A 24,413-nucleotide genomic window follows, 5' to 3' on the forward strand; every position below is an offset into this window, starting at 1 on the left:
TATAGAAACGTTTGAAACTCACAGCTCTCACCAGAGTCGACATGAAAGGACACAAACACCGGCACAAACATCTTAAAGCCGCCGAGCATCTGCTGCCTGCACGACTTATCCTCTTAAACGACGAGCATATTTAAACATAAGAATACAGATGCTCGGTGTCGTTACAACAAATGGCTCCGGCTCTGCAGCACCGTCCTCTGGCAAACACAGAGCTAAAAATCGAGGACCTATTTTTGACTTTTACTGTATGTCGTCTTTTTCTTTGGAAACCACTCCAGGGCCGGAGCTGTTTATATTCTGCTCTACGGCTGAATTCTTCATCTAGAAGAGCTTCAAGGAGCCAGTAGCCGTCTATCTGGAGTTATCCTTTGTTTATTGCTTCTCATGTCCTCCTCTGTTTTTATTCCTAGTCTTGCATCAGCCCCCTTTTTTGCCTGTCGATCTGGACCCTGATCTCACATTCGCTTTGTGTGTGTGTGTGTGTGTGTCTGTGTTGCATTAGCTGTTGGCATTTTTATGTTTCTGCATGCCTGGGCGCTTCTGTATATCTGTGGGCACATAACTGCATAAGAAGTGTGTGCATATGTGTGTGTGTGTGTGTGTGTGTGTGTGTGTGTGTGTGTGTGTGTGTGTGTGTGTGTGTCCCAAGGAATTAGTCCAGATGGCCTTAAAACAATGAACTAGCCCTCGGACCGTTATTCTCTCCCATTCAATTATCAGCTGATCAAACCAAGTGGGAGAAGCTGTGCGGTTCTAGAAGCTTTGTGAATCCCCTCGGCGACCGCGCGACGCGACACACACACACACACACACACACACGCACACACACACACACACACACACACACACACACACACACGATCAAGAGAGGACAGCCACTGCAACACACTGACGGATCAAAATCTTTCATGTTCTCACGCTTGATGCAAGTGTATCAGAGTTGAGACACATTTGCGCAGTGTTCCGTGTTAGGATTTCGCATTAGCCCTGAATTAAACCGGGGCCAATTCAGGACTAATCCTAACCTCAACCTAACCACAATTCACATCTTAACCCTATAACCTTAACCAGGAGCTCAGAAATTACGTTTTGCCTCATTAGGACCAGGATTTGGTACAAGTGCACACACACACACACGCACAGAAGCAGTTACTTTTAACTTCCAGTACATCTCATCACTGTATGAAGTTAAAACCACATCTCTTGGCTCCGTGCTCCACTGCAGGAAACTCAACTCTCACCCATCTTCTCCTCCTCCTTCTCACCCCTCCTCATCTTATCTTTTTCACTCTTCTTTTCATCCTCTGCACTGCCATCGCTTCTATCCTTCCCCGTCTCCATCTTCCGCCCGTCTTCTCTCCAATGGCTCCTTTTGTTACTGCCTTTTTTCTTCATCACCTCTTTTTTATTCTCTTTCCTCTCCTTCCATCTCCCCGATGTATATTCTGTTTGAGGTTCTGTAACGTCTGAAGTTCTTTCCTCTTCCTCTTCCTCTTCCTCTTCCTCTTCCTCTCTCATTCTCTCCCTAACTGCGCAGCATCTTCTGGTTGTACTCTTGTTGGCCGTGTTTACATGGAGCCATTAACTCCATTAATAAGCAGAATTACAGCTCAATTAGAGTAAGAAACGCCTCATTTAACCACCTAGATCAAAATTAAATGCCCACCGGGAGATTTCATTTAAATTTCATTAACTTTTTATGACTTGACAGACGACAATTGGTTGCGTAACTGTTGTTCCCTTTTAAATTTCTATTTTTAAGATGGTCTTTCCGTACATGCTTGATAAAAGAGGTTTTCCTCGGGAAGACACAGGGATTCTCCTCGACTGTTGCAACATTAACAAGAGCACTTTACCACCGCTGTTTTTTTTAAAAGTCTTCCCGGGGGAATGATCTGTGGTTCGAGGCTCTGAGGCACAGACTACTGCAGGTATAGTTCAACCTCTCCTGTCAAGTGGTAAACCCAGACACAAAGTCTACTTTGGTGGGAAGCACAGGTTGCTGGACTCAAGTGCTCGGTGCAGGGACGTGGTTTTAAAAAGTTTGAGGAAACAAAGTGTACGTGTCACAAGTTTTCTCTCCGCTAAATAACATGTTTTCTGCACTTCTTCTAGCTGCTCCCCATCTTCAGCCTCTCTTCTGGTGATATCTGAATATCTGCGGGATATATCTGAAACACTCTATTTAAAAGGTGGCTTCTTTTAAACCTGTTTGGCCTCAGGATGAAGTCTAGAGCCAATGCTGGTGACCCTGTGAGGCAAACATCAATGCAAAGTAAACCTGATGCCAATGAGAATAGCCTGATTACAAAGATGGACGACATGGCGGACCGCCAAATCTATGGGACAATTATGGACCAAATTAAAAAGTCAATATACACGTCAAATAAATCTTTCTCAAAGACGGTTTCTGTTCTTAGTTCTTATCACACTGATGTTTGTCTAAAGGCTAATTTGTTCAAAAGGTTTGGTTTTAATTGCTAACTTGATAAAAATCGAGTGAAACATCTGGAGTGACAGCTGAGGCAGATTTGCGATCGGTCGAGCGCCGCGGCTCCGTCTCCCGATCGCTACTGTGCAGACTCTGGCTCCAAATGGCAGCGTTCATATCGGGGATAATTGGCTTCAATTCTGGATAACGGGAGGAAGTGCAGATGTGTTGTCCGTCTTTATATAAAGTCTATGATATGGAATGAAGATGATGAGGTTGCTAGATCTAAAGTCAGAGGATCACTAGGCTCATCCTTTTTAAAGACAGTCCATCTAACAGTGCACTTTCTTGACATGCTTTGATGCACGCACAATGTCCTCAAGCACAGACATAGTCCTCGTCGATCTGAGCCGAGTTAAAAACACATTAGCTTGACTCACAGGGAGGTTGATGTGGACACATTAACCTTCACCTCAACAGTGTTAACAGAGATAATTGTGACCGAGACTAAGCCTGAGCAACGTGGTTTTGCTTCGATGTAGCACAGCATCAGTGGAAAAGACGGTTTCCAAAGACACTGAGCGCATTCTCCACGATACAAAAAACACTATCTGTCTCCGTGTGCACCTCTGTCCGTCCTTCTACTGTACATCCCTCCAGTCCAAACCCTGGAGGACGGTTCCCTCTTCAGATGAGTGTGCACTTCAAACGCGTACAGACATGAAGCTCGATGGGATAGGGTGAGTGTAAAATTAGCAGCTCTCTACGCTGAGCTGTTAATGCCACGTCCTTCCTCCCACGGCTTCATCCATCCCAATGGGTTAGTATCAAATGCTTGAACAGAGGCAGACACGTTTTTCAGGTGGGGAGGGGGAGGGGGTCATTTTCCACTTCCACACTAAAGTTATTTATCTGCAGTCCTTTGTTTTTAGAGTAAAATCCACATTGTGTGACTGTGTTTTTCTCTCCTCTTCGTCGATCTCTCTCCCACTGGCAAGCGGCTTCGTGCTTGAATGTTGCTTCACATCTTTCTCCACAACATCCCTCTCCAACGTGTGAGCACACACACACACACACACACACACACACACACACACACACACACACACACACACACACACACACCCACAGGATCCACTTCACCTGACAGTCATCATTCAGGGAAAAAAACATGAAATGCTTGTAAGCATATACACACAGCAGACTGTCTCCCACACACACACACACACACAGCTCACCATGTCAGATACCAAATTAGGAAATAATATGCAAGGTCGCACACAAACATGTTCTGCTCACTCAGGAGGAAAAAACCACACACATACAGGAGGTTGGTGCTTCCTGGATACCAGACATATTCAGCTGTTTATGACACCGCCATTTATTGGTTGTTCTTTTTTTAGGCAACGGCAGCCTGATTTGTATATACGGTGAAGATTAGCACTGATGCTGGCACATTAATATCTTGACAAACACGGTGGGTTTTCAAGATTAAACAGCTAAAAACTAGAGGTCAACATGTGCAACAGATAATAAATCCAGTAAGAGAGAAAGAAATCTAACAAAGTCTAATGAAGAGAATTATATCTATAGCTTGTGCTCCATGTAAGTGAATCAGTAGGGGGTTCAGGAGATTAAAAACATTCTGATACCAATGTATGGTCAGATATATATATTTATATATGTATATTAAAAAGATATTGTTATCAAATGTACTTGAGGTTTGATATTTAATGGTGTAACCACAAACTTTATGATAATTATAAGTAAAAAGTATTAGTATTAATGAATTAATGTAAAATGTACAGGGTGTCTATAGGGTGTCCACTCTGGGTTTTACCATGATGATACAGAGTCGTGTATTTTTCAATCAAAAAGTATCTTTGGCCCAGTACAACTGGGAGCATATTAACTGGATAAAACCCTTAATTCACTGAATTAACTTTTATAAGCAGCAGCTAATATCATCTGCTGCGATCAAGATTTTAATCAGCAGAAGTTTGATGGTCAGAGGAGACGAGAAAACATGAACGGCCCGAAAACCTCAATGTTCTCTTCGTTTTAATTTGCTAATTAGACAGAGGGAGCGGAGATGAGGGCTGAGTTAAGAGATTTACCTCTGAGGGAAACGGATCCAGAACGGATCAGTGAAAAGAGAGTAAGTAAAATCTGCAACAGGTAAAGCAGGTGAGCTTTTTGGAGTCGTCCAGTTCGACCTCATGTGGTTTACTGAAGCTGTGTGCACGTCCTGTTGATTAGGCCTGTTGGTGTCATCCTCATAACACACTCATGTCCTAACACATAACACAAGATAAACAAGAGCTGGTTGATTTTTATGTATATGCTTTAAAGAAGAAAATAAAAAAAGTGGTATCAAAAGAATCATTAAAAAAAACCTGTAATATCTTTTTTAATTAATGTCATAACTTTAAATCCTGATGGAGCAGAAAGCTTAATATCTCAGGAGGATAATAAAACTTACACTTAATATCTGCACACAGTTTGTAGGCTCTGAGCCCTGAGGGCCTGAAAGGTGCAGATACACACTGAGGGGGAAAATAACACTATAACATCCCGGGACTATTGACAAGAAGGAAAACTTCACGTTTCTCCTCTGAGGCTGCTGTTGCTGTTTGTGTAACACACATCAAAAAGTCTGGTTTTACCTGGAGATTTCATTACATGAGTGAAACTGCTTCACTGGGCTGTTGTTTACTCCCATTTAACTACAGACCCGACTCTCCATCAGCTGCGAGGCTGCTGATCTGTTGCTGGAGGCAAACAGACAAAACTTTCTTTGAGTGATCAATGAAGTATGAAAAACTTTGTCTTTTGATATTTTTGACATGGTCCTGCTCCAATTATCTCCTGGGCTACAAAGACTTATTTTCTCTAATTGATTTCACTGCCGGGCGAGGTCGTGAAGTGTTTTCTTGGAGATCTGTGTGTGTGTGTGTGTGTGTGTGTGTGTGTGTGTGTGTGTTTCCAGATACTAAGAATGAGCTATTATGCTGGGTTTCCATTTTGTTGACTTTTTAGTTGAAGGTCGGGCTTTTAGAGATTTTTCTCTCCGCAATAGCAGCGGATGTAATGGAGGACAACCGGCCAATATGGACTCCAGCTTCGCCGTCCTGAGCCCGGCTGACAGATGACACTCCTATTAGACTTCCTCTCTCTAACAAATTGCCTCACAAACACACGCCGTCGCTCAGCTCGCCGCCCTCTGATCTGTGCGTCATCTCGTTAGCGCCCGCGCCCGGAGCTCAGCGAGGATTCGGCCTGTCCAGCGTCCGTCGCCCTGCCGACACAAGGCCGCCAACTGGAACAAACCAGATCAGAGCTCAGTGCGTGGGAGGTCTGTCACACACACTCATGTTCGCACTCCTCTGCCTGCAGTGCACTGTGGCATTCAAACACACACACACACACACAACTGGAGGTCCTAACAGAGAGCTATTGGACACAAGTTTAAACACAGATAGAGACACACAGGGACACACATGGAGACAAAAAGGCCGACTACCACACAAGCTCACGACAACTGCCCTCCTGCTGCATTACAACAGCCACATGCACACATCCACATATACCATCAGACTGTAAAGCAGTGGCTGGGTGGATTTTAAATGCGTCTTTTAAGTAAATCATTCTCCTTCCTGGGTTAATTGCAGGTCAAACTAACTGAGCGCCGTTGTTGACATTTCAGTCCGTCCAGCGTGCCTCTAAATGTCTGATGGGAAACAGACGACGCCGTCAGCTGTCTGCGAGTTGTAGACATTTACCAGTGGACGTCTAGTGTTTCTACGTTCCATTTAACAAAGTGACAGTTTGTACTCTGGGAAGGAGAAAAAAAAACCCCGCAAAGAACCTCCTGGATGTCAGACACATCTCGTCCGTTACTCCTCCAGTCATCCTCTTAGCTCCGACAGCTCTACAGCTGTAGCGCCGCTGGTGGCATCCTGCCTAATGACCACCAACTTTTAATGAGTGAAAGGAATGAGCGAGCCAAGGAATGGATAAATAGTCTGAGGGGTGAGTCACTTTCTGGATACATGGGGGTCACAAATCCAAGTCGTCACAGAGGCTGGCAGGTCTTCACGGAGCCGCTTCATCTCCTCTACGCTTCGAAACTGTGTTTTTATAGCTGATGCTGGTCCAGGGATTTGTGTCAGCAACCTCTGACCTGCACATTCATCACAGGGCCGAGCGGCAGCTGTGAATACAGAAGTGATTGTGCTGAGGGGCCGTGCGCTCCACCGTCTTTAACACGGGGCAGATGCAGACAAGAATCCACCTCCACGCAGGTATTTTTAGATCATCGGGGAACAAATGCAAAGCAGATTTGGAGCATTTGTGTTCAAGTGATGTTTCGCCAAGAATCCTATCTGACTTTGATACTTCTCCACAGAATTCAATTTAGGCACCATGTTTATTTTCTATATTTGCTATATTTTCCACCATTATTTTAGTAGGATAGGATCATACAATTAGGAGTTTGATTCATAGTAAAGAAAATATCTTGTTTGACCTACTTTTACATTTGTATCTACAGTAAATTATTAATCTAAAGTACGTATAGAAAGATTTCTATGTTGAGGAAACGTCAATTATTTTGTTGTAACTGTATTTAAATGTAAGTAGCATTGTGAGGAGCGGGCCGATTGTTGCCGTGCTGTGTTCGGTGTCGCTCTGTGTCGTGTGGCTCCCTTCTCTCCAGACAAGTACATAACAGGACCATTAAATAGCCTCTTCAGCTAAAATCTGTTTAACACACATCAGGCCTGCTGCACCTCGGCTGGGTCAGCTGCTTCACAATGCCCTTTCATCTCGCACAAAGGCTAAGTGTGTGTGTGTGTGTGTGTGTGTGTGTGTCACGGAAATGGCAGTGTGTGGCTGTCTGTGTCTGTGTGTGTGTGTGTGTGTGTGATGAGCTTCCATGTGTGTTTGAACTGTTGTATTAGTGTTCCATTAGAAGGCAGACAAGGGGGCAGCGAAAGAAGCGTTCCTTCATTGAAGCCTAATGGACTTTAAACGGCAGTCCCCACCCACCACACACACACACACACACACACACACACACACACACACACACACACACACACACACACACACACACACACACACACACACACACACACACACACAACACAAACACAACACACAGCAAATAAGAAATGTTTTTGATGAAGCTTCCTTCCTTCCAAGAAACAATTAATGTTGTCTCCATCTGTCTAAAGAAGATTAATGCATCTCCATTGACCCGGTGCCTGCGTGTGTGTGTGTGTGAATGTGTGTAACCTTTATGAGTTCAGACAAACAATGATAAGTTCGATCCTACCAGAGAACAATACATCATTTACAGGGGAAGACAGCTCATCTGGTTTTGGTTTGATTACACTGACGTGGAGGCGTCTAGTTTATAACTGATGCTGCTCTCGCACCACTGAGTTTGAATGAACTGTTCCAACTGTAAACCGAGACAGAACACACGTGTCACTTAGTGGTTCTAATGTGATTTTTGATTCAATCCTATCATCCTGCACATTCGTTAATATTATATTTGTCAGACTCAATATTTGCAGACTTTTCTGCCTTTCACACCAGCTCATTCTCTCTGTTCATCCAATCCCAACCTGACACGCTTGCCTTGAGCCAATCACCTTTAAGCTGTCAAAGTTTTAAATGTTCTCTCTCTCTCTGCTGCCATTCACCTCAACTCTGGATACCGTCCAATCAGAAGCCTTCATGAGACGTCCCAACTTCCTGCTCCATTCCTGAACTTCACCACCCGAGTCGAGGCCACGTGGAGAAGTCTCTTTCATATCTGACGCATCAAATTCATTGCACTGCTTCGGAGGTCTTCTACTTCCTGCTAAGGACCAAGGTCTATTCTTCTTGTTTAGAATAAATTTCGTTTTTTGTGGTGTTATCTTTGTGGTGTTAACAGCGATCGCCTCCTAATGCGCAAATGTTTCACCCAAACAACTTCCCCTCTGACATCGTTTGGCAAAGGGCAACATCGCTGCATATTTGACAGACAACATGGCCCGCCGCACGAAATAACATTAAGGCGAACAGTGTTAAGCAACACAATCTCAGAAATAATCATATGTACAATGAATCTTTAGACCTGCGCTTGGCTGATTAATATTCATGTCACTGTGGAGAACTCTGACACTGGTGGTAAGGAGCTGTAATTACCCGACTGAAGCCATGACTGAGGAAAATATTATAAATTGTCACATTTTAATATCCTGCCCTCACACACTCTTTCTGCGGTCAGAAATGATGTCAGTCTGTTCACGCAGCCAATTCAGATTCCCCCCGTGCAAATACTTTCCCTGTACGTGTGCACCTCGCATCTCAACTCAAATCATTTCAATGATTCAACTGAAATCTCGACTTGTATTCGGTGAGACGCCTCAATTCTGTCGACGGAGGAAACAGCTGTGACATCTCCTCTTACTCCGCACGTCTCTTTTTGCGACTCCACTGTCGGTTCAGTGTCAGTTCAATATGGTGTTGGTCATGTTCCAGTGCATTAAATCACCCAAAACAAATCTGATATGACCGGCGCTTGAGCACGAAGGCTGGGTCCACTTCATCTGCCTTTTGCCTCGGTGCACTAGCGCTCGTGTGCTGCCTCGCTCAACCATCATCTGCAACAGCGACTTCTTCAAAGTGCACTCTGCCTCCGCCGTTCAATGTGCACCCCGGGTCAGAACCTCTGGACCTCTTCAACGACCCCTGTGTCGGGATGTGAACCATCTCACACACACACACACACACACACACACACACACGTACCCCTCCACCTCCTGTGCTATTTCCCAAAACACACTCTTTCTATAAATTACTCATAAATAATATAGTTATTGACTCAGCACTCAAGCATGGACGCACACACACACACACACACACACACACACACACACACACACACAGTAGATTGACATCCCCTATCCCCATTGCTCCAATGTGCAGCAGTGCTATCCTGTTGCCTAGTAACCAGGTAGTTTCTAGTACGAGTCTCTTTGCTGAGAGAGAATCCCACCGTCCTAGACGTCTCTTTCTTCTTCTCTCACCCAGTCTCGCTCTCTCTCTCTCGCTCTCTCACACCCACACACACACACACACAAATTGCAACACACAACCTGCACTCTAAATTCACCAGGCACTTTCTTTCACCATCAACCTTTAATCACCACTCTGCCATTAAAACTAGGTTGGTGTAAGACTTCTTCACACTACACTTATCTATGCACACTGTCTACCTATCTCTCTATGCAGAGCAGAAAGGAAGAGAACCAGAGACAAGAGGCTGCAGTTTTCAGGTCTCTGAGGATATGCAGTTAAGTATCAGGCTATATCCATTATATACTACTGCTGTAAATGCATTTCTTACACTTATACACACAAGCACACGCACAGATCAGCAGAGAACATGGAGCAGCACAATTCGAACTGGAGGCAGCCTTAAAACAAACAAGGTCCTGTTTAATCTTTGCATTTAATTGCAAAAACAAAACATGAAACATTGAGAACACGAAAATACAAAGACGCCCGGTCACACTGAACTGTTATTCTACATCTGTTTCTTTTCTCCTGTGTATTCAGAGTACACGGCCGTTCTGTGTCTGTAAGCAGGAACAAAGTTACATATACATTTAGAAAACATTGCAGTGAATATGATTTCTATCTCACTTTCTCACTCACTCACACACACACACACTGCGCTGTCTGCATTGCCATGACAACCCAGTGCCGGATTCTGATGGGTTTTTCTATATCTTTTATTTATTCATCCATCTCTGCATTACTCTTTCATACCATTACACACACACACACAGATGTGCATCCGTCCTAACGTACACAGCCCCTCGTTTAGAAGCTGCTCCGGTATTCAGAGTTGGTAATACGGAGGAAATATGTGTCTGTGAATACCCTGAACATTGTGTGCCTGTTTTTTATGCTGTGATCAATTTGAGTTGCCTCCGAAACATTGTTGTGTGAAACGAAAAGCTGTCCGTTTAAAGTAGGACATTACAAATGGCCTCTCCGTGTCGTTCTCTGTGTGTGATTCTGTCATTCCAATCATCTTTCAGACAGTAATGTGATCAGCGGCAAGGCGACGGCTGCTGTGTTATTCATGTGGAGCTCAACTGTGGGGAAACGGCTCAGCACAGCAGGAACCCACAGACACACGAGCAGTGCAAACACACACGCACACACACACACACACACATCCACACACACACACCCAACAACAACACACACAAAAAATAACCTCATTAGGAGCAGCGGCGTAGACACTAAACAGCAAACGCAACAAGGCAATATGACCTAAAAACATAACTGAATACTAAGCATCCCGTTGACAGCGGCGAGATGAAGAGAAGGAGCTCCAGCCGCCATCGAGGGTCAGCTGACAATCCCAACCCCGGCACGATGCACGTTCCCCCGGGGAGCCCCGCGCTGACCTCTCCTTCACAGCACCTCCTCCGCAAAAAGAAATACATTATCGCCTTTGCTGGTTATTTCTCGCTTCTTCCTAAGAGGTGTGTGTGTGTGTGAGTGTTTGAATGTGTGTGAAAGTGTGTGTGTGAGTGTGTTGTTGGCGATGCACTATGTAGCTCTCTACTTTATGACTATCGGTCTAAGTCCAGTGTTACTGAACTTCATCCCCCCAAATTAAACCGCGCTAGCACACACACACACACACCTCATGCCAGTAAATCAGCAGATCCTGGGAGTGAGTCCTTGTCAAATGCTGAGACACTAAGACTAATGATGCGACAGAATGAAACACCCTGACAATTCATTTCAGAAAGTGATCTCATCATCAAACAAAGAAAGTCTGCGTTTGCAAATGTAAAAATGTAAAAACATGCATAATTGATCCTGGCCTCCGGTAAAGCAACATAAATAAAAACACCAGAGCTCATACAGGTTTAAGCAGCAAGAAAAAAGACAAAAGGGACGAGACGTGAAAGGAGGAGAAACAAAGGAGGAGCACACGTTACTCAGCTTCAGCTTTTTGGGGAGAGAAACAGGGGGAGAGGGGGGAGGGGGGTGCAGGCTGAGAGAGGTATAGTTTTGTGTCTGGAGGACGAGGAAGCTGCTGCAACTTCTCTGCAGGAACCATTAACTACAGCAGAGACAACAAAACGCACAACACATCCGAAGAGAGAGAGAGAGAGAGAGAAGAGAGAGAGAGAGAGAGAGAGAGAGAGAGAGAGAGAGAGAGAGAGAGAGAGAGCGAGGAGAGGTGCGCACTCGTCACTCACAATTGATTGGCCGTGAGCACCGTGTTTGACTACACACACGTCGTGCAGAAACAGATTGGATTCAAATCACCAATTTCTGTCCTTTCTCACTTCTCCTGCTCGTCTGTCGCGGCCGTAGTCACCTCCCTCTCCGTCCTGATTCCTTTCTCTTTATCCTGTTTACACCCTGTCCTCCTCTCCGTGTTCTTGCCTCAACTTTGAGCTTCCTGTCCTCTCTCTCTCTCTGACCCCCCTGGTCTGCTTTCAATCCCAGACTCCATTTGCTTCCTCAATTTCATTTATTTCTTTATTCTCTCAATCCTTTCTCTAATCTCTCCCCCCTCTTTCCACGCTCGTTCCAGCTTCGCCTGACACCAACATGCCGCCTGCTGCACTCGTTCACTCACACGCAGTCATCTCCCCGTCATTATTCTTTTTCTGATGCGTTTGGGGGGGGAAAAGAGAGAGAGGAGCTACGTTGCACTTTCAGTCTGGATTTCCTTGATGAAAGTGACAGAACAGGTTTCGGGTGGTGGGTTGATCCGTGCAAACACAGAGTGCACTTGAAAAAGTCATCAACATGATGCGTAGCCATGGCGACAGCTGCCAAAAAGCCCTCCTACACAAGAGAAGAGGACATATCAGTGTGAGAGGAACTTGACTGACAGCTCTCTGAGTGACAGAAGTGAGATGTGCCTTCTCGTACACGTAAATCGAGACATAAAGAGGTAAACACATAAAATCATTTCCTTCCTCCTCCTTTTCAATTTGTATTTCCACCAATTTGTTACACACACAGTAAAATAATGGGAAATGGACATCAGCTCTTTAGGGATCGTCTACCGGTGTCAGGACACTAATCATTCAGGTGGAGATCGGCAGTGGCAGGTTGAAAGAGAAGCGCCTGGCAGCAGCTGGCGTCTCAGCAGGTGACACATGTCCGTCTTCAGCTCTGCTCAGCGGTGACAGGGAGCTGCAGTGCAGAGAGACCCGCACTTTAAAAGTTGAGAGAAACTAAAATTAAAATCCCAGGACAATGTTGTTTTCAGACAGCAGGGGGACGTTGGAGAACTCAATGATCTGCTCCTTAACGGATTGACCTTCTGACCCTGAGCACTCAGATTGACCTCTAACCTTCAACAGGTCTTCAGTGTGCTCTGATTAACTACCGTCTGGTTTGCTGCTGAAGCATGTGGACGACTACACTGTGATTTCTTGTTGCACTGACATTTTGAGCATTCCCTTAAAAGGAATAGTTAAACTTTTTTTTTATGAGACTGCAGAGAGACAGGAACACTTAATAATTAACACACTGTATCCTGTTTATTGAATCCAGACAGAAATCTGCAGTGGACAAAACATCTTCTAACTCCAAACTCCACCCTGTTGTGGATGATGTGATTGTGCAGATCCCAGTGTTTCTGCTCAGAACCCTGGTGGCATCCATCATTTCACAATCACCAGCCACCGTATACGGCCGGAAGCACGAACACACCAAATCTGAAACACTGCTTTCCTCTGGAGTGTTTCTTGTAGTCAGGAGCTCAGCGCCTGGGGCAGGAGAACGGTAACCGCCTAAACGCATGAGTGTGTGTGTGTGTGTGTGTCTGTGTGTGTGCGTGTGTGCACAGTTGAGTATAAACATATGTACTCCTGCATGCATTTAGCCCAAGTTTACGCACTTGAAGCTCAGGACTGTTTCAGGTCATTTTGCAAAGCGCTCTGTGTACAGTGAGCCAGGGAATGAAGATCCTACTGTACTGGAAATAATCCCACAACACACACACACCAAAAATGCACAGGCTGGTTCACACACGCACACACACACACACACACAGACAACAACCTTACTTAATACCTGGAGGCCTATTAAAAAAAATCTGAGTTTACTTCTGTTTGACCACATCATGTATTTCTAATCAACAACAAAGATCCACGTCATAGCTTAGTCTACACTTTTCCTTTTTATTAAACAAAAAAGTCAACCCTCTTAAAATGTTGAATGTGGTCTAGACCCCAAAAAAGCCACAAGAGTCTAAAACTGATGAAATAATAATATTATCAAGCAGCTGTCTGAGTAAATAATTCAGTGGATGCTTTTACTTTTTAAAGCCGTGTTCCACTTGCCCCTGTTCCTACATAAGTGATGTCATATGAATACAGATTTTGGAAGTCGGTACAGTATATTCTAACTTGTGTTGTTAAAAAGAAGTTTTTTAGATTTTATGAAGCATTGCGGACTTTTGCTGGAAAGGTAAACATGTACTTCAAGTGTTTTGGTGAATGTTTGAGGTTTTTTTTCTCCTTTTGCAGCATAAATCTGGTCATTAGACGGGATCTCTGTTGAGATGTGTGTTTCATACCATGGCTGCTGTGTATCTGGGGAACTGTTGCCAACATAGAGCGGTTTATGACTATAAAGGGTATCACAGAGGCAGGGAGACTATTTATGCTTAGTTTCTCTGCAAATATTTTACAGAAACAATGTTTATTGGAGGTGGTGCAGCAGTTTGCATCGTCGTGTCAGAGCAAGAATGTTCTTGGTTTGAATCGGGGTCTCTCAAAGGACATGAGGTATAGATAATGGACAGATGGAATGTATATTAGCTATGAGGATTTTGAGAATTGAAAGTATACTTGTCACAAATCTATATCTGTGTGCGTTCTGCTCTTTTTCATTTGTGCAAGAGAGTCCACGTCAATGCTCTGTGTCTCTGCAGTTGTGTGGAGATTGAGCTGTTGCAGACAGTCCTGGAAAGTGGTGCTTTACCGCAAACACGGAGAGCGACACACACATAACACGACACATTTTTGTGAGGATTGTGCGGGGCGTGCCAGTGCCTCATACGTCAGAGAGACAGGATCCCTCTGTATCTGCAGTGATGCGCAGCTCATGACCCACAATCTGCTGTTATCGTGAGCACAGGCCAAATCTATTGAGTCACCACACGCACACACACACACACACACACACACACACACACACACACACAGAAAAAAACTGCTCAGTATCAATACAGCAAGATGAGCACAGAGTCTGGCAGAGAGTGCACAGAAGCTGTGTGCATTTACACACACATACACCCACACACACACACACACACACACCTCAGGATGCCTGTCTGAGTGTCAGTAGGAGAGAAGGACAACCTGCTGACATCAAGGCCACCTCTCTCTGTCATTCACACAGCAGATAGGAAGTTAGAGCTGCACACAAACACACGCCACAGAGAGAATAAACCTCTCTGACATTATGTTGCTGTGCCAGCGAGAGAAAGTAGCCAAATCTACTTTTTTGGCCACGAAGACGGAGCTGATTAGGGATCATTTAATCACCGTTGCACTGCAGGTTGTTACAGACCCCCCCTCTGCAAATCATAAGGCGTCTTATCAACTTAAAGTCAATAATTACCCAGGCTACATTTAAATGAGATTCTTCGTGTCGGAGATTTAAACTCGTTTGAGTAGTTTGTCCCCCTCATGTCAGGGAGTATTAAATCTTTCTGCCACAGTCTCACATTCCTGCAGATATCACTTATACTTGATTTATGTTTTTAACTCGGGTTTCTCATAATCTTTTCCCTGCTGAACTAAGAGTTGCTTAATTATCTGACAAGAAATAATTGATGACTCCCATCCCTCAAAGTAGCAAGAAAACAGAAGAAAACAGGTTGCCTGCTGTTCTGTGTGTGTGTGTGTGTGTGTGTGTGTGTGTGTGTGTGTGTGTGTGTGTGTGTGTGTGTGTGTGTGTGTGTGTGTGTGTGTCTCAATATAGCTTAATTCATTCATTCATTAACTTACGTAGAAAAGGACAAGAGGCATTGCTCTACATGTGTTGAGTATAGGATGACTAATGGAGACAGAAAGCATGATGAATCCACTCATCGGTTTGGATTAACCTCGTCTGGCCCCTGACTCTGATCCAATCAGCATGAATCAGCTTGTTATTCTATCACATCATCTAACAAGAGACTCATAAACATGCAGTCTTGTGATGGTGTCACAGCATCAGCCCTGAAACAGCCTATTCAGGCAAAACTGAATATGAAGCATTATTATCTACTGGACCGCACACGCACACACACACACACACACACACACACACACACACACACACACACACACACACACACACCACTGCTGGTTTTTCATATTTTTGGCTGACTGCAAATTGATTTACGTTACATCCGAAAAAAATCCACATCACTGAAAAGGTTTTCTATTTTTAAAGCAACTGGTTTTCCAGTCGTTCCAATAGACCTCAGAAGTTATGTATTAAGATATATTTGCGTAACTTAGCAAACTGCAATGAATAATCCTGATCCATTACTTGTGACCAACACAAACATCTGACTCACTAACAAGTGTGTATTTCCTCCACCTGACGTCAAACCGGAGGTTACAGCGGAGATGAGCACAGCATTGGGTAATTCGGATAAATTCGACATAAAATTGTGGATTTCTCTGGGTTTGAACATTGTTAGAAAAAAAAAAGTCATATATAACATTGGTAAAATTGTTTTTAGGCACATCAAGGAAGAACTGTTACATATTATATATTTGTATTATGCTACCCTCAAAGATTATAAAGATCAGGATACATTTGAGAAACACTCCAGTCCTTCCTCTGGTTTGTTAAACGATCATAAAGCCAGATGTAAAAATAAAAAACAGCAGAACAAATTAAACCTGAGACAATGAGCTACGTTGTCTCCGGCCCTGAATGAGGCTGTTTTTCAGGAGCTGACAATCACGGAGCTTGAACACACCGACATCTCAACATGGACCCACAAATACAAAGAAGCACAAAGACAAATGTTTGAGGCTTTTCATCTTGCATCTTGTTTCAGAATGCAAAATCAATAAAAAGCCATTCCAGGTTCATCAATGAACAACTTTAATCTCTCACTGCTTTGCTGTAGTTGCAGCTTGACTAATAGAATGGATTTTACTTTTAAGAACATCCTCATATGATCGATGATGATGAAGCTGATAAACATGATGGATGAGGAAATCCTGTTATTGTGACCTGTTCGATTGGTTCCTGATTCCAGATTAGAGATTTGCAGCATCTGGATTTTAAATGAGACAATGCAGTAAAAACATTTAAAAAAAAGGTTTGATCACTGGTTTGCTTGACCTCTGTGAGCAGTTTAACCAGCGAGTATAAGCCTTTGTGTGGTTGAGTGGCAGAGCATTTATACTGGGAATAATATTTACATAGTCCACCGTGGACCACCAACCCTGCGCTGCTTACACGGTGGGTCACACACACACACACACAGACACCGAAGAACAACACACACACACACACAGACACCGAGGAACAACACACACACACAAGGAGCTGTCCAGTCACCGAGATCAGCTCTTGTGACATCACCTGGTTCCAGTCTTAAGCCAGTGACAGCGAGAAGCTCCTTCATTAGCCGTGTTGCGCTCGGTACAAACTCCTGGACACCAAACAAGCATTCAGAAATCTGAAATGTGATCGGGACACAAACGAGGTGAAGAGCACATGTGCTTCTTAACCTCTATCATCCCTGCTACAGCACTGACAACACAGCAGACATCCCGTAATGCAACATTAACATCTGTCAAACAGCAGCCTGCACAGCCACATGTCCTTCGTGGTTAAGTATGTATGTCTGACTGGAGACAAGTGGATCATTTTCAGACTCCACCTCGCTCCTCGCTCCTGTTCTCATCTGTTTGCTCTGATTTGCTCTTATTTCATATGAAAGCCTCTGTGTTCCTTTAACTTTCATCTACTCGTGTTTTACATGCATATGCGAGTGCATGTTAAAACCTCAGCTTCGCTTTCATCTGACTAGAACAATACAAACCATGTGAAAACTACAGCGATTCAAGTATAACACACGTTCAGTTATTGTATGTGAGCAGCAGCATGGGAGGAAACAGACTTGGCCTGGATCCCTGCTACTTTGTGCTTTAATCGTTAAATCAACAGCCAACAAGATGTGCATTTGTAGGATTTCCAAAAAGTACCTCTGTCCTTCCATGGCCGGGCTCGTTAGTTCCAAGAGTTCAGAGTATACAAATATAGCACTGTGACATTAATCCCCAGAGGGAAATGTCCTATTTGGAAGTGTGGTGAGCGGCATTAAACAGAAAACCTCTGAGCTGGAGGAGGCGCTTTGATGGAGCAGATGACATGGTCGTTTGTGTCAAAGGCTCCAGTTACACAAGCGTCTCCTCATCAAACCTTTTCTCAAACCGAAACAGGATGGACACGGTGAGAGTGTCCTCGAGCGTTGGAGGGGCGTTCCAAGAACTTTTTATAAAGTCCTCATTGATACTTAGCCCGTGAAAACTAAATACTTAATGTTGTGCGTGGCCTTGTAGGAAGTTTTATTCGATAACAGAATCCTGGTTATCTTGAGTTTGAAATATTTGACAACCTGCATTTCAGTCCTGGGGAATGGAGTTTTAAAAATTAGGGATATATTTTTAGGGGGCCTAGACCGCTTTATCAAACAGATGTATATATATCGTTATATGGAGACAGAAATATGGGCTTGTTGCTAAATAAAATGATGCTCAGTGTGTATCTTAGTCCCAAATTATTTGTAATATGTCTTTTGTGACGTAAAATACTTCTTCAAAAGCAATAAAACAAATGCTCAATATATATATATATCGATATAATGCTAATACATTGTGAAAGCACCGCATTGCATGTCATTTTCTGTACTGTGGCATCAAAACCCACGCAGACACAGATAGAACATGACAAATCTACACAAAACCGGGATCCAAACCAAGAACCCTCTTGCTATCAGCTGAGCAAACCACTGCTCCACCATGCCACCCCAGCCCAGAAACAATGCCAAACAAATGCGTGCAGAGAGGTAACCAAAGAAATAACATGCTGCAGTACAGTGAAATTCCCAATAGACTCTCTCTCTCTTTTGCTTCAACACTAATAACGACGCATTAATGCCACCTCACTATATTCATTTAGGTATTTATAGGCCTGCATAGCCAGGTAAAACTTGCTGGTCCTTGTCCTTTGGCCAAAAAACACCATCAAAAAACAACAAGTGGTAAAATCTGCAGCTAAAACGGCTTCTTTAAGCAAAATGCAACATCATGGTTTCCTTTGACCAAGCGATTGACCATCTCACTGGATTTGGTAAATTATTCTTTTAGCCATAAAGAACGGACAAGCTCGTACCCAAGATTAAAATCTAACATCATCCAAACCTCAAGGTGCTGCAGGACAGAAAATCAATAGCAGTAGCTACTGTTAATCATTTGAAGATGAGCTCAACACAAGCGAGGCCTCTTGATTCTATATGAACAGCCTCACACTTTGGGGACTTTCAGGGCCCCGGGCACAAAGAAGCACATTATAATAAACCTCATCTTTACAATCTTCAAAGGGCTCTTCTATTGTCAGAAATTGTAAACGAGGTCAAACTGTGCATAAACATAAATAGCAATCAAGTTTAAGTGCAAACCTTCATACACACACACACACATTTATTCATTCTAGTCTTCAGTCCAACCTCCTAAATTAGGAGGCTTTTGGCAGAAGGTTGGTGGCATGGAGCCTTGTAAGAGGGCGTCATTTCAGTCCCCTGTACAAAGCTGATCATAGAATTTAAGGAGGTTCTCACAATGTTCTCATTGCCGTGGACTAGAGTAATCATCCGTTCTCGAGGCCCCCCCACTCAGCTCGGGAGCCCAGGCCACTGCCTCCCTTGGAGACACCTGTTGCAAAGCCCTTGATCTCATGAATCCACACAGTGGTAGTCTGAGGACATGTCACCCCAGTGTTGGGAGAACAGTCCAGTTCCACCATTAGAAACAAGCAGAGTTGCTTAATTGACATGGCTAATGCAAAGCTTTCAAACCATTAACACCCATTAGCATCAGCTGCTGACATCAACATGTTCGACGTACAGTTTGGACTTGAAAGCATGTGAATCACGTGCCATCCATCAGCAGATAAGAGAAGCAGTACTCACATGTACAGGACTCAGGGCACATTTGGTCTTACCACAGGTATCAGACAGGGTTAGATTTCCAGTATGGGAAAGGATATGGGTTACAGACGACACGGAGACACCAGTTTCGAGGCCTGGTCGTTTGCTTTAAGCAGAGGAAGGCCACGGGCACCAGGGCCGGGTACGGCTGCTGCTCCTCCTCCTCGGAGACGCAGTCTGGATCGCGGATAGGAGCCCTGATGCGAACTCCCAGTGTTGGTCCAACTTCCACCTCCAGCTCCGGTTCTTGCTCCTCATGCTCCTGAACCTCAGGACTCCATTCGCCTCCCTGACCACGGCTGCTCCTACGCCCCCTTCTCCTCTCAATTTCCTCCTTCTCCTCCTCCTCCTCTTCATCACTGCCTCCACCAGGGTCATCATCGTGACCCGGGGCATCGTTCCTGTAGGGCGTCGGTATGGCGAGCCTCACCTCCTCCTGCACCTCCTCCTGCCCCTCCTGGCACTCTGCGTACTGAAAGCGCGCTCTCCCCTCGCCATCAGTCATGATAGAGCATCAGGCAGAGCCACTCTGAAGGGAGGTCAGACAGAGGGAGGTTAGAGGGAGAGGGACAGGGAGGTGGACAGCAGAGCGGCAGAGACGGAGGAAAAGAACATTTGCAGAGACGCAGAGAAATAGTGAGAGAAAGAGAAGAGGACGGGGATCAACTCAGCAAAGAGCCACTGGAGACGAGTCACACAGGGAAAAGACAAATAAACACTTTCCTCCTCCCGTCCCCTTGGGGGGGCAGGACTACTTGCTTTGCAATCAATCCCTACACAGATTTTCAATATTTACTTACTAACCTGGCAGCGCTCGAGGCGTTTCACGAGCATCTATTTCACAAAGCTCCTTGTCACTTCTAAACATTGTGTCCCCCCCCCTCTCCCTTTTGTTTCTCTCTCTCCACTTAAAAGAAAAGAACAAAAGCGGCCCTCTGCCTCTGATAGAAAATAAAATCACCGTGCACAACAGTGAGTCCCTGTGGAACATCAGAGAGATATTGTGCGAACACATCATCAGTGATACAGTGCGTTCGCTACTCGGCTCCACAGACGGACAATTATTTGCTTTTACACCAAAGAGAGACACAAAATGAATCGAGTGGACCGAGATGACAATAAGCCAGAGGAGCGCTGCACAATCATATAGTGACATAGTGGGAATAGTGAGTGTTTTTATCACTGTGTCTCCCTCTGTCTTCCTGTTGCTATGTGATGGAACAGATGGACTACTCTGCTCTGCTGGAGCTTCTTTAGCCCACACCACACATTTGTGGGCAGGGAATGCGCAAAAGAGAAGAAGAAGAAAACAATACATGGCCACAATGATCCCAATTTTTATCATTATTAATATGATTATGACATGAAATACATAAATTAAACATTGGTAATGATAATCCACTTGTCCCTGTTATGGGCTTTTTATGTAAAATGGGCTTTGTTGTCGTTTGGAAGATAAAAGCGCATCTGAGGTTGGAGGCAGTTCTGCGCGCTCCTCAAGGATCAAATGAAAAACATGAACCCTGCTCTGATCAGAATAATGTTGGAAAGTCCTCGCACATGCATTTCCAAAAGGTGACAAAGGAAATGAAAAGCGCCGGAGGGAGTGGAGAGCCCATCACCTGCGTTTCTCCTTGTTTTAAAAGTGAACACATAGATGCTAAAAACGTGTCAGACATTGTGGAGCAACTTTATTCTCGTGAAAAATACCTTATCGAGACGGAATCGGAAGTTCCCATAAGCATGATCCGTGACTTTCCGTGTTTCTGTCGCGCACCAGCCTTCCTCAGCAACCCGGAGCTTCCCTGTCTCTCCTCGACGCGCGCACACACACACCAACAAAAAAAAAAAAAATCCCCTCCTTACTTCTTTCGCCTTTTTTCCACAGATCAAACGTAATAATCCTTTGAAAATACAAAATAAAAGTGATCAGAGAATGCAGCTCGTGTCGGACTGAACGGGAACATCAGTCCCTCCACAGCCGTGCGTCCATCCATCCGTCCATGTTCGCCGAGGTGTTGGTTTTTACGCAGCGTGGAGCGGAGATGCGCACGGGAGGGTCGGGGCCGTGTGGCTGTGCCGGAGCTCCGTGGATGATCTGACTCGGGAGGAGGAGGAGGAGGAGGAGGAGGAGGAGGAGGAGGAGGAGGAGAACAAAAAAAAAACTTGGCCCAGGACCCGGGAGCCCTGACACGTGACGTGATGCCTGGCTATGGAGACGTAGCGCACAGTGGGACACACACACGCACACGCGCACACATACACGCGCGCGAAAAACAGGCACGAGAGAGCCAAGTTGGGCGCGCACGCACCGCAGTGTTTCATGCATCACCATGCAGGCAGAGGCAGATAATGGAAACGCTATGAAAAATATATTAGTTTGTGCGGTTCGACAGTCAGCACAGAAATTTAGGATTGTTAGAATCATTGTTATTATAAAGGCATTGCACCTTAAAGTGGGATTATTGATATTATTTCATTTTTTATCACTGTTATAACCTGTAGCTATAGAAACACAAGGTATTAAAGAGGTGCTCAGTGGAGATTAAAGGTGTCTTCATCTCCTATAAACATTTAAATATGATATAGATAGTAAACTTGTTGGGTTTTCATTATGAGATGTATAAGATTATGTGATTTAGACCAGTGACCACAGTTAAAACTGCAGAACAAGTGACCTCCTCTGGCCACAAAATACTTTTTTTCCACATAAAAGCCAAACGGATTATCACAAGGTCTCATTCAACAGACCTGATTCTGGTTTGACTGGCCTACGTACCAGACCAGTGTGAGTAACTGATCCTCACACGAGGAGCCAGTTGGAAGTTTCTGGTCTGGATCCATAATTGCTTTGCAGAAAGCCCGTGAGCCGTTGCTTTCACTGCAACGCACGAGCTGTCTCCGAACACGTCGGCCAACCAACAGGAGAAAGAGCGGCGCGTTGAACTGTGCAACATGATTCTATTGAAAACCGTTTACTGCTAAAGGACATCTGCCACGATTGAATCTTAAGTGTTGTGTGAGCTCATAAACATATATGATGTCAATGACACTGGCTAAATGGATTTTTATCTTTCTCCTTCATGTCACAGTGAACATGGAAGTAAAGCCTCAATAATGGGAAATTGAAAAATTGGCTTGTTTATGCATCTACTCATAATCAACATTATATCTCACATTCTGTTCGGTATATTTTTCATGCTCCGCCGCCTGTATTCAATCAGCCAACTGCCTCTTCAACATCTTTATGGGCAGTTTGATTTGATAATCAATTTAAACTCCGGCGCTGCTTCCAAGATCGATCACATATACATACTATATATATTTAATGAAGAGCGTTTTAGTGTGATAAAGACTCAGGGGGAGACGGACTGAAAGACACAGAGGTTTACGCTGGTGTGAGGTGGCTGTAAATGTGGCTCGTGAGCAGCTCAGCTCGAGGGCCCACGCTGGTAGACTCCCGCTGACATCAACAGGAAGAGCCTGGCAGAAACCTGACAGTAATTGACAACAGGATACAGAGAATGAAAGAGATTCAAAGCATCGCTCAGGGTTCAAATCTGACAGCTGATTGGATGAAAATCTGACCAGTCAAACACGGTCACAGATTAATAAAAAAAGAGTTTGCGGGAAATGTTCAAGGGCGACAAAGACTGAAAGGTTATATGTGTGTTAGTGGATGACTCACAGAAAAACCAATAAAACTGCTCTGACCTACCAGTACTGCTCTTGTTCCCGCTGGAGGACGAGGAAGACGAGCAGCGAAAAGTCAATGTAGAAACTGTGACAAGTGAAACTCCTGAAATCCTGAAATCACTGGGTTTGGCTGAGTTCACTTCTAAGATCATTATTATTTAGGTGATGAAAAAAATATCTTTGACTCTGATCTGACTTCACGCTTGTCTTAAAATCAGCTTTTTATCACCTTAAAACATCATAAAGTTTTTCCATTTCTTTTTCTGAGTGACACAGAAAAACCAATACATGTTTCTGTGTTGTTCTACTATCCGATCTACCCCATAATTTTCAAAACCAGCTTCAGCTGATTCAGAACTATGCAGCCCGAGTGCTGCCCAGGACCACAGAAACCACAGGAACCACAGGAACCACAGGAACCTGTTATTGATCCCAATATATTTGTATTCTTGCAGTTTCTTGTCCACCGTGTTTCAGAAATATCTTCAACAGACCTACTGGCTGGATCAAAATGTCCGTATCACCTGACTCGTACATTTGCTTTCTCACCCTACTCAATATCTTGAGAAATGTCTGAACTTGTGGAAGGTGAAAGTAATGAAAGGTGCTTTGCAAATAAAGTTTGACTTATTGATGCACCCAAAGTTTTCAGCCAAACAATTTGCATTGTATCTTAATCTTAATCAATGCTCAGGGAATCTATTGGCATATTTTTGACGAGTGTGCTCATTGGTGGTTATCTCTAACTTGCAGACCAGCACGCCAATCCCCCATCAACCATATGTAATCAGGGATTAGTTCATATACTGTACAAAGGGATATGAGACGTACAATCTACACACTCACATGTTTGCACAACTGACTTGAGTAAAGAAATATCCAGAAAGTGCCGGACACGCAGATGCAGCAGTTAGGCCCGTGGAGCAATGGATGCACGGTGATAAGCCACAAATCCATAGTCCCTACTTTGAAATGCATAAACTTAATTAGTTTAAATCATCATTTACA

The 24,413-nt window shown here is 44.2% G+C and overlaps 1 protein-coding gene across 1 annotated transcript; it reads right to left on the bottom strand.

The window, feature by feature from the left end:
- Positions 1-19,731: 19,731 nt before the first annotated feature.
- Positions 19,732-21,790, bottom strand: LOC124854959 (conglutin alpha 2-like). The gene is made up of 2 exons (XM_047343867.1): positions 21,420-21,790; positions 19,732-20,238 (listed from the first exon to the last, which is right to left on the bottom strand). Exon 2 carries the CDS (start codon positions 20,212-20,214, stop codon positions 19,732-19,734), a length of 483 nt encoding a protein of 160 aa, XP_047199823.1. The 5' UTR covers positions 20,215-20,238; positions 21,420-21,790.
- Between the last annotated feature and the right edge of the window lie 2,623 nt (positions 21,791-24,413).

Source organism: Hippoglossus stenolepis, chromosome 16, assembly GCF_022539355.2.
Source record: "Hippoglossus stenolepis isolate QCI-W04-F060 chromosome 16, HSTE1.2, whole genome shotgun sequence".
Taxonomy (NCBI): Eukaryota; Metazoa; Chordata; class Actinopteri; order Pleuronectiformes; family Pleuronectidae; genus Hippoglossus; species Hippoglossus stenolepis.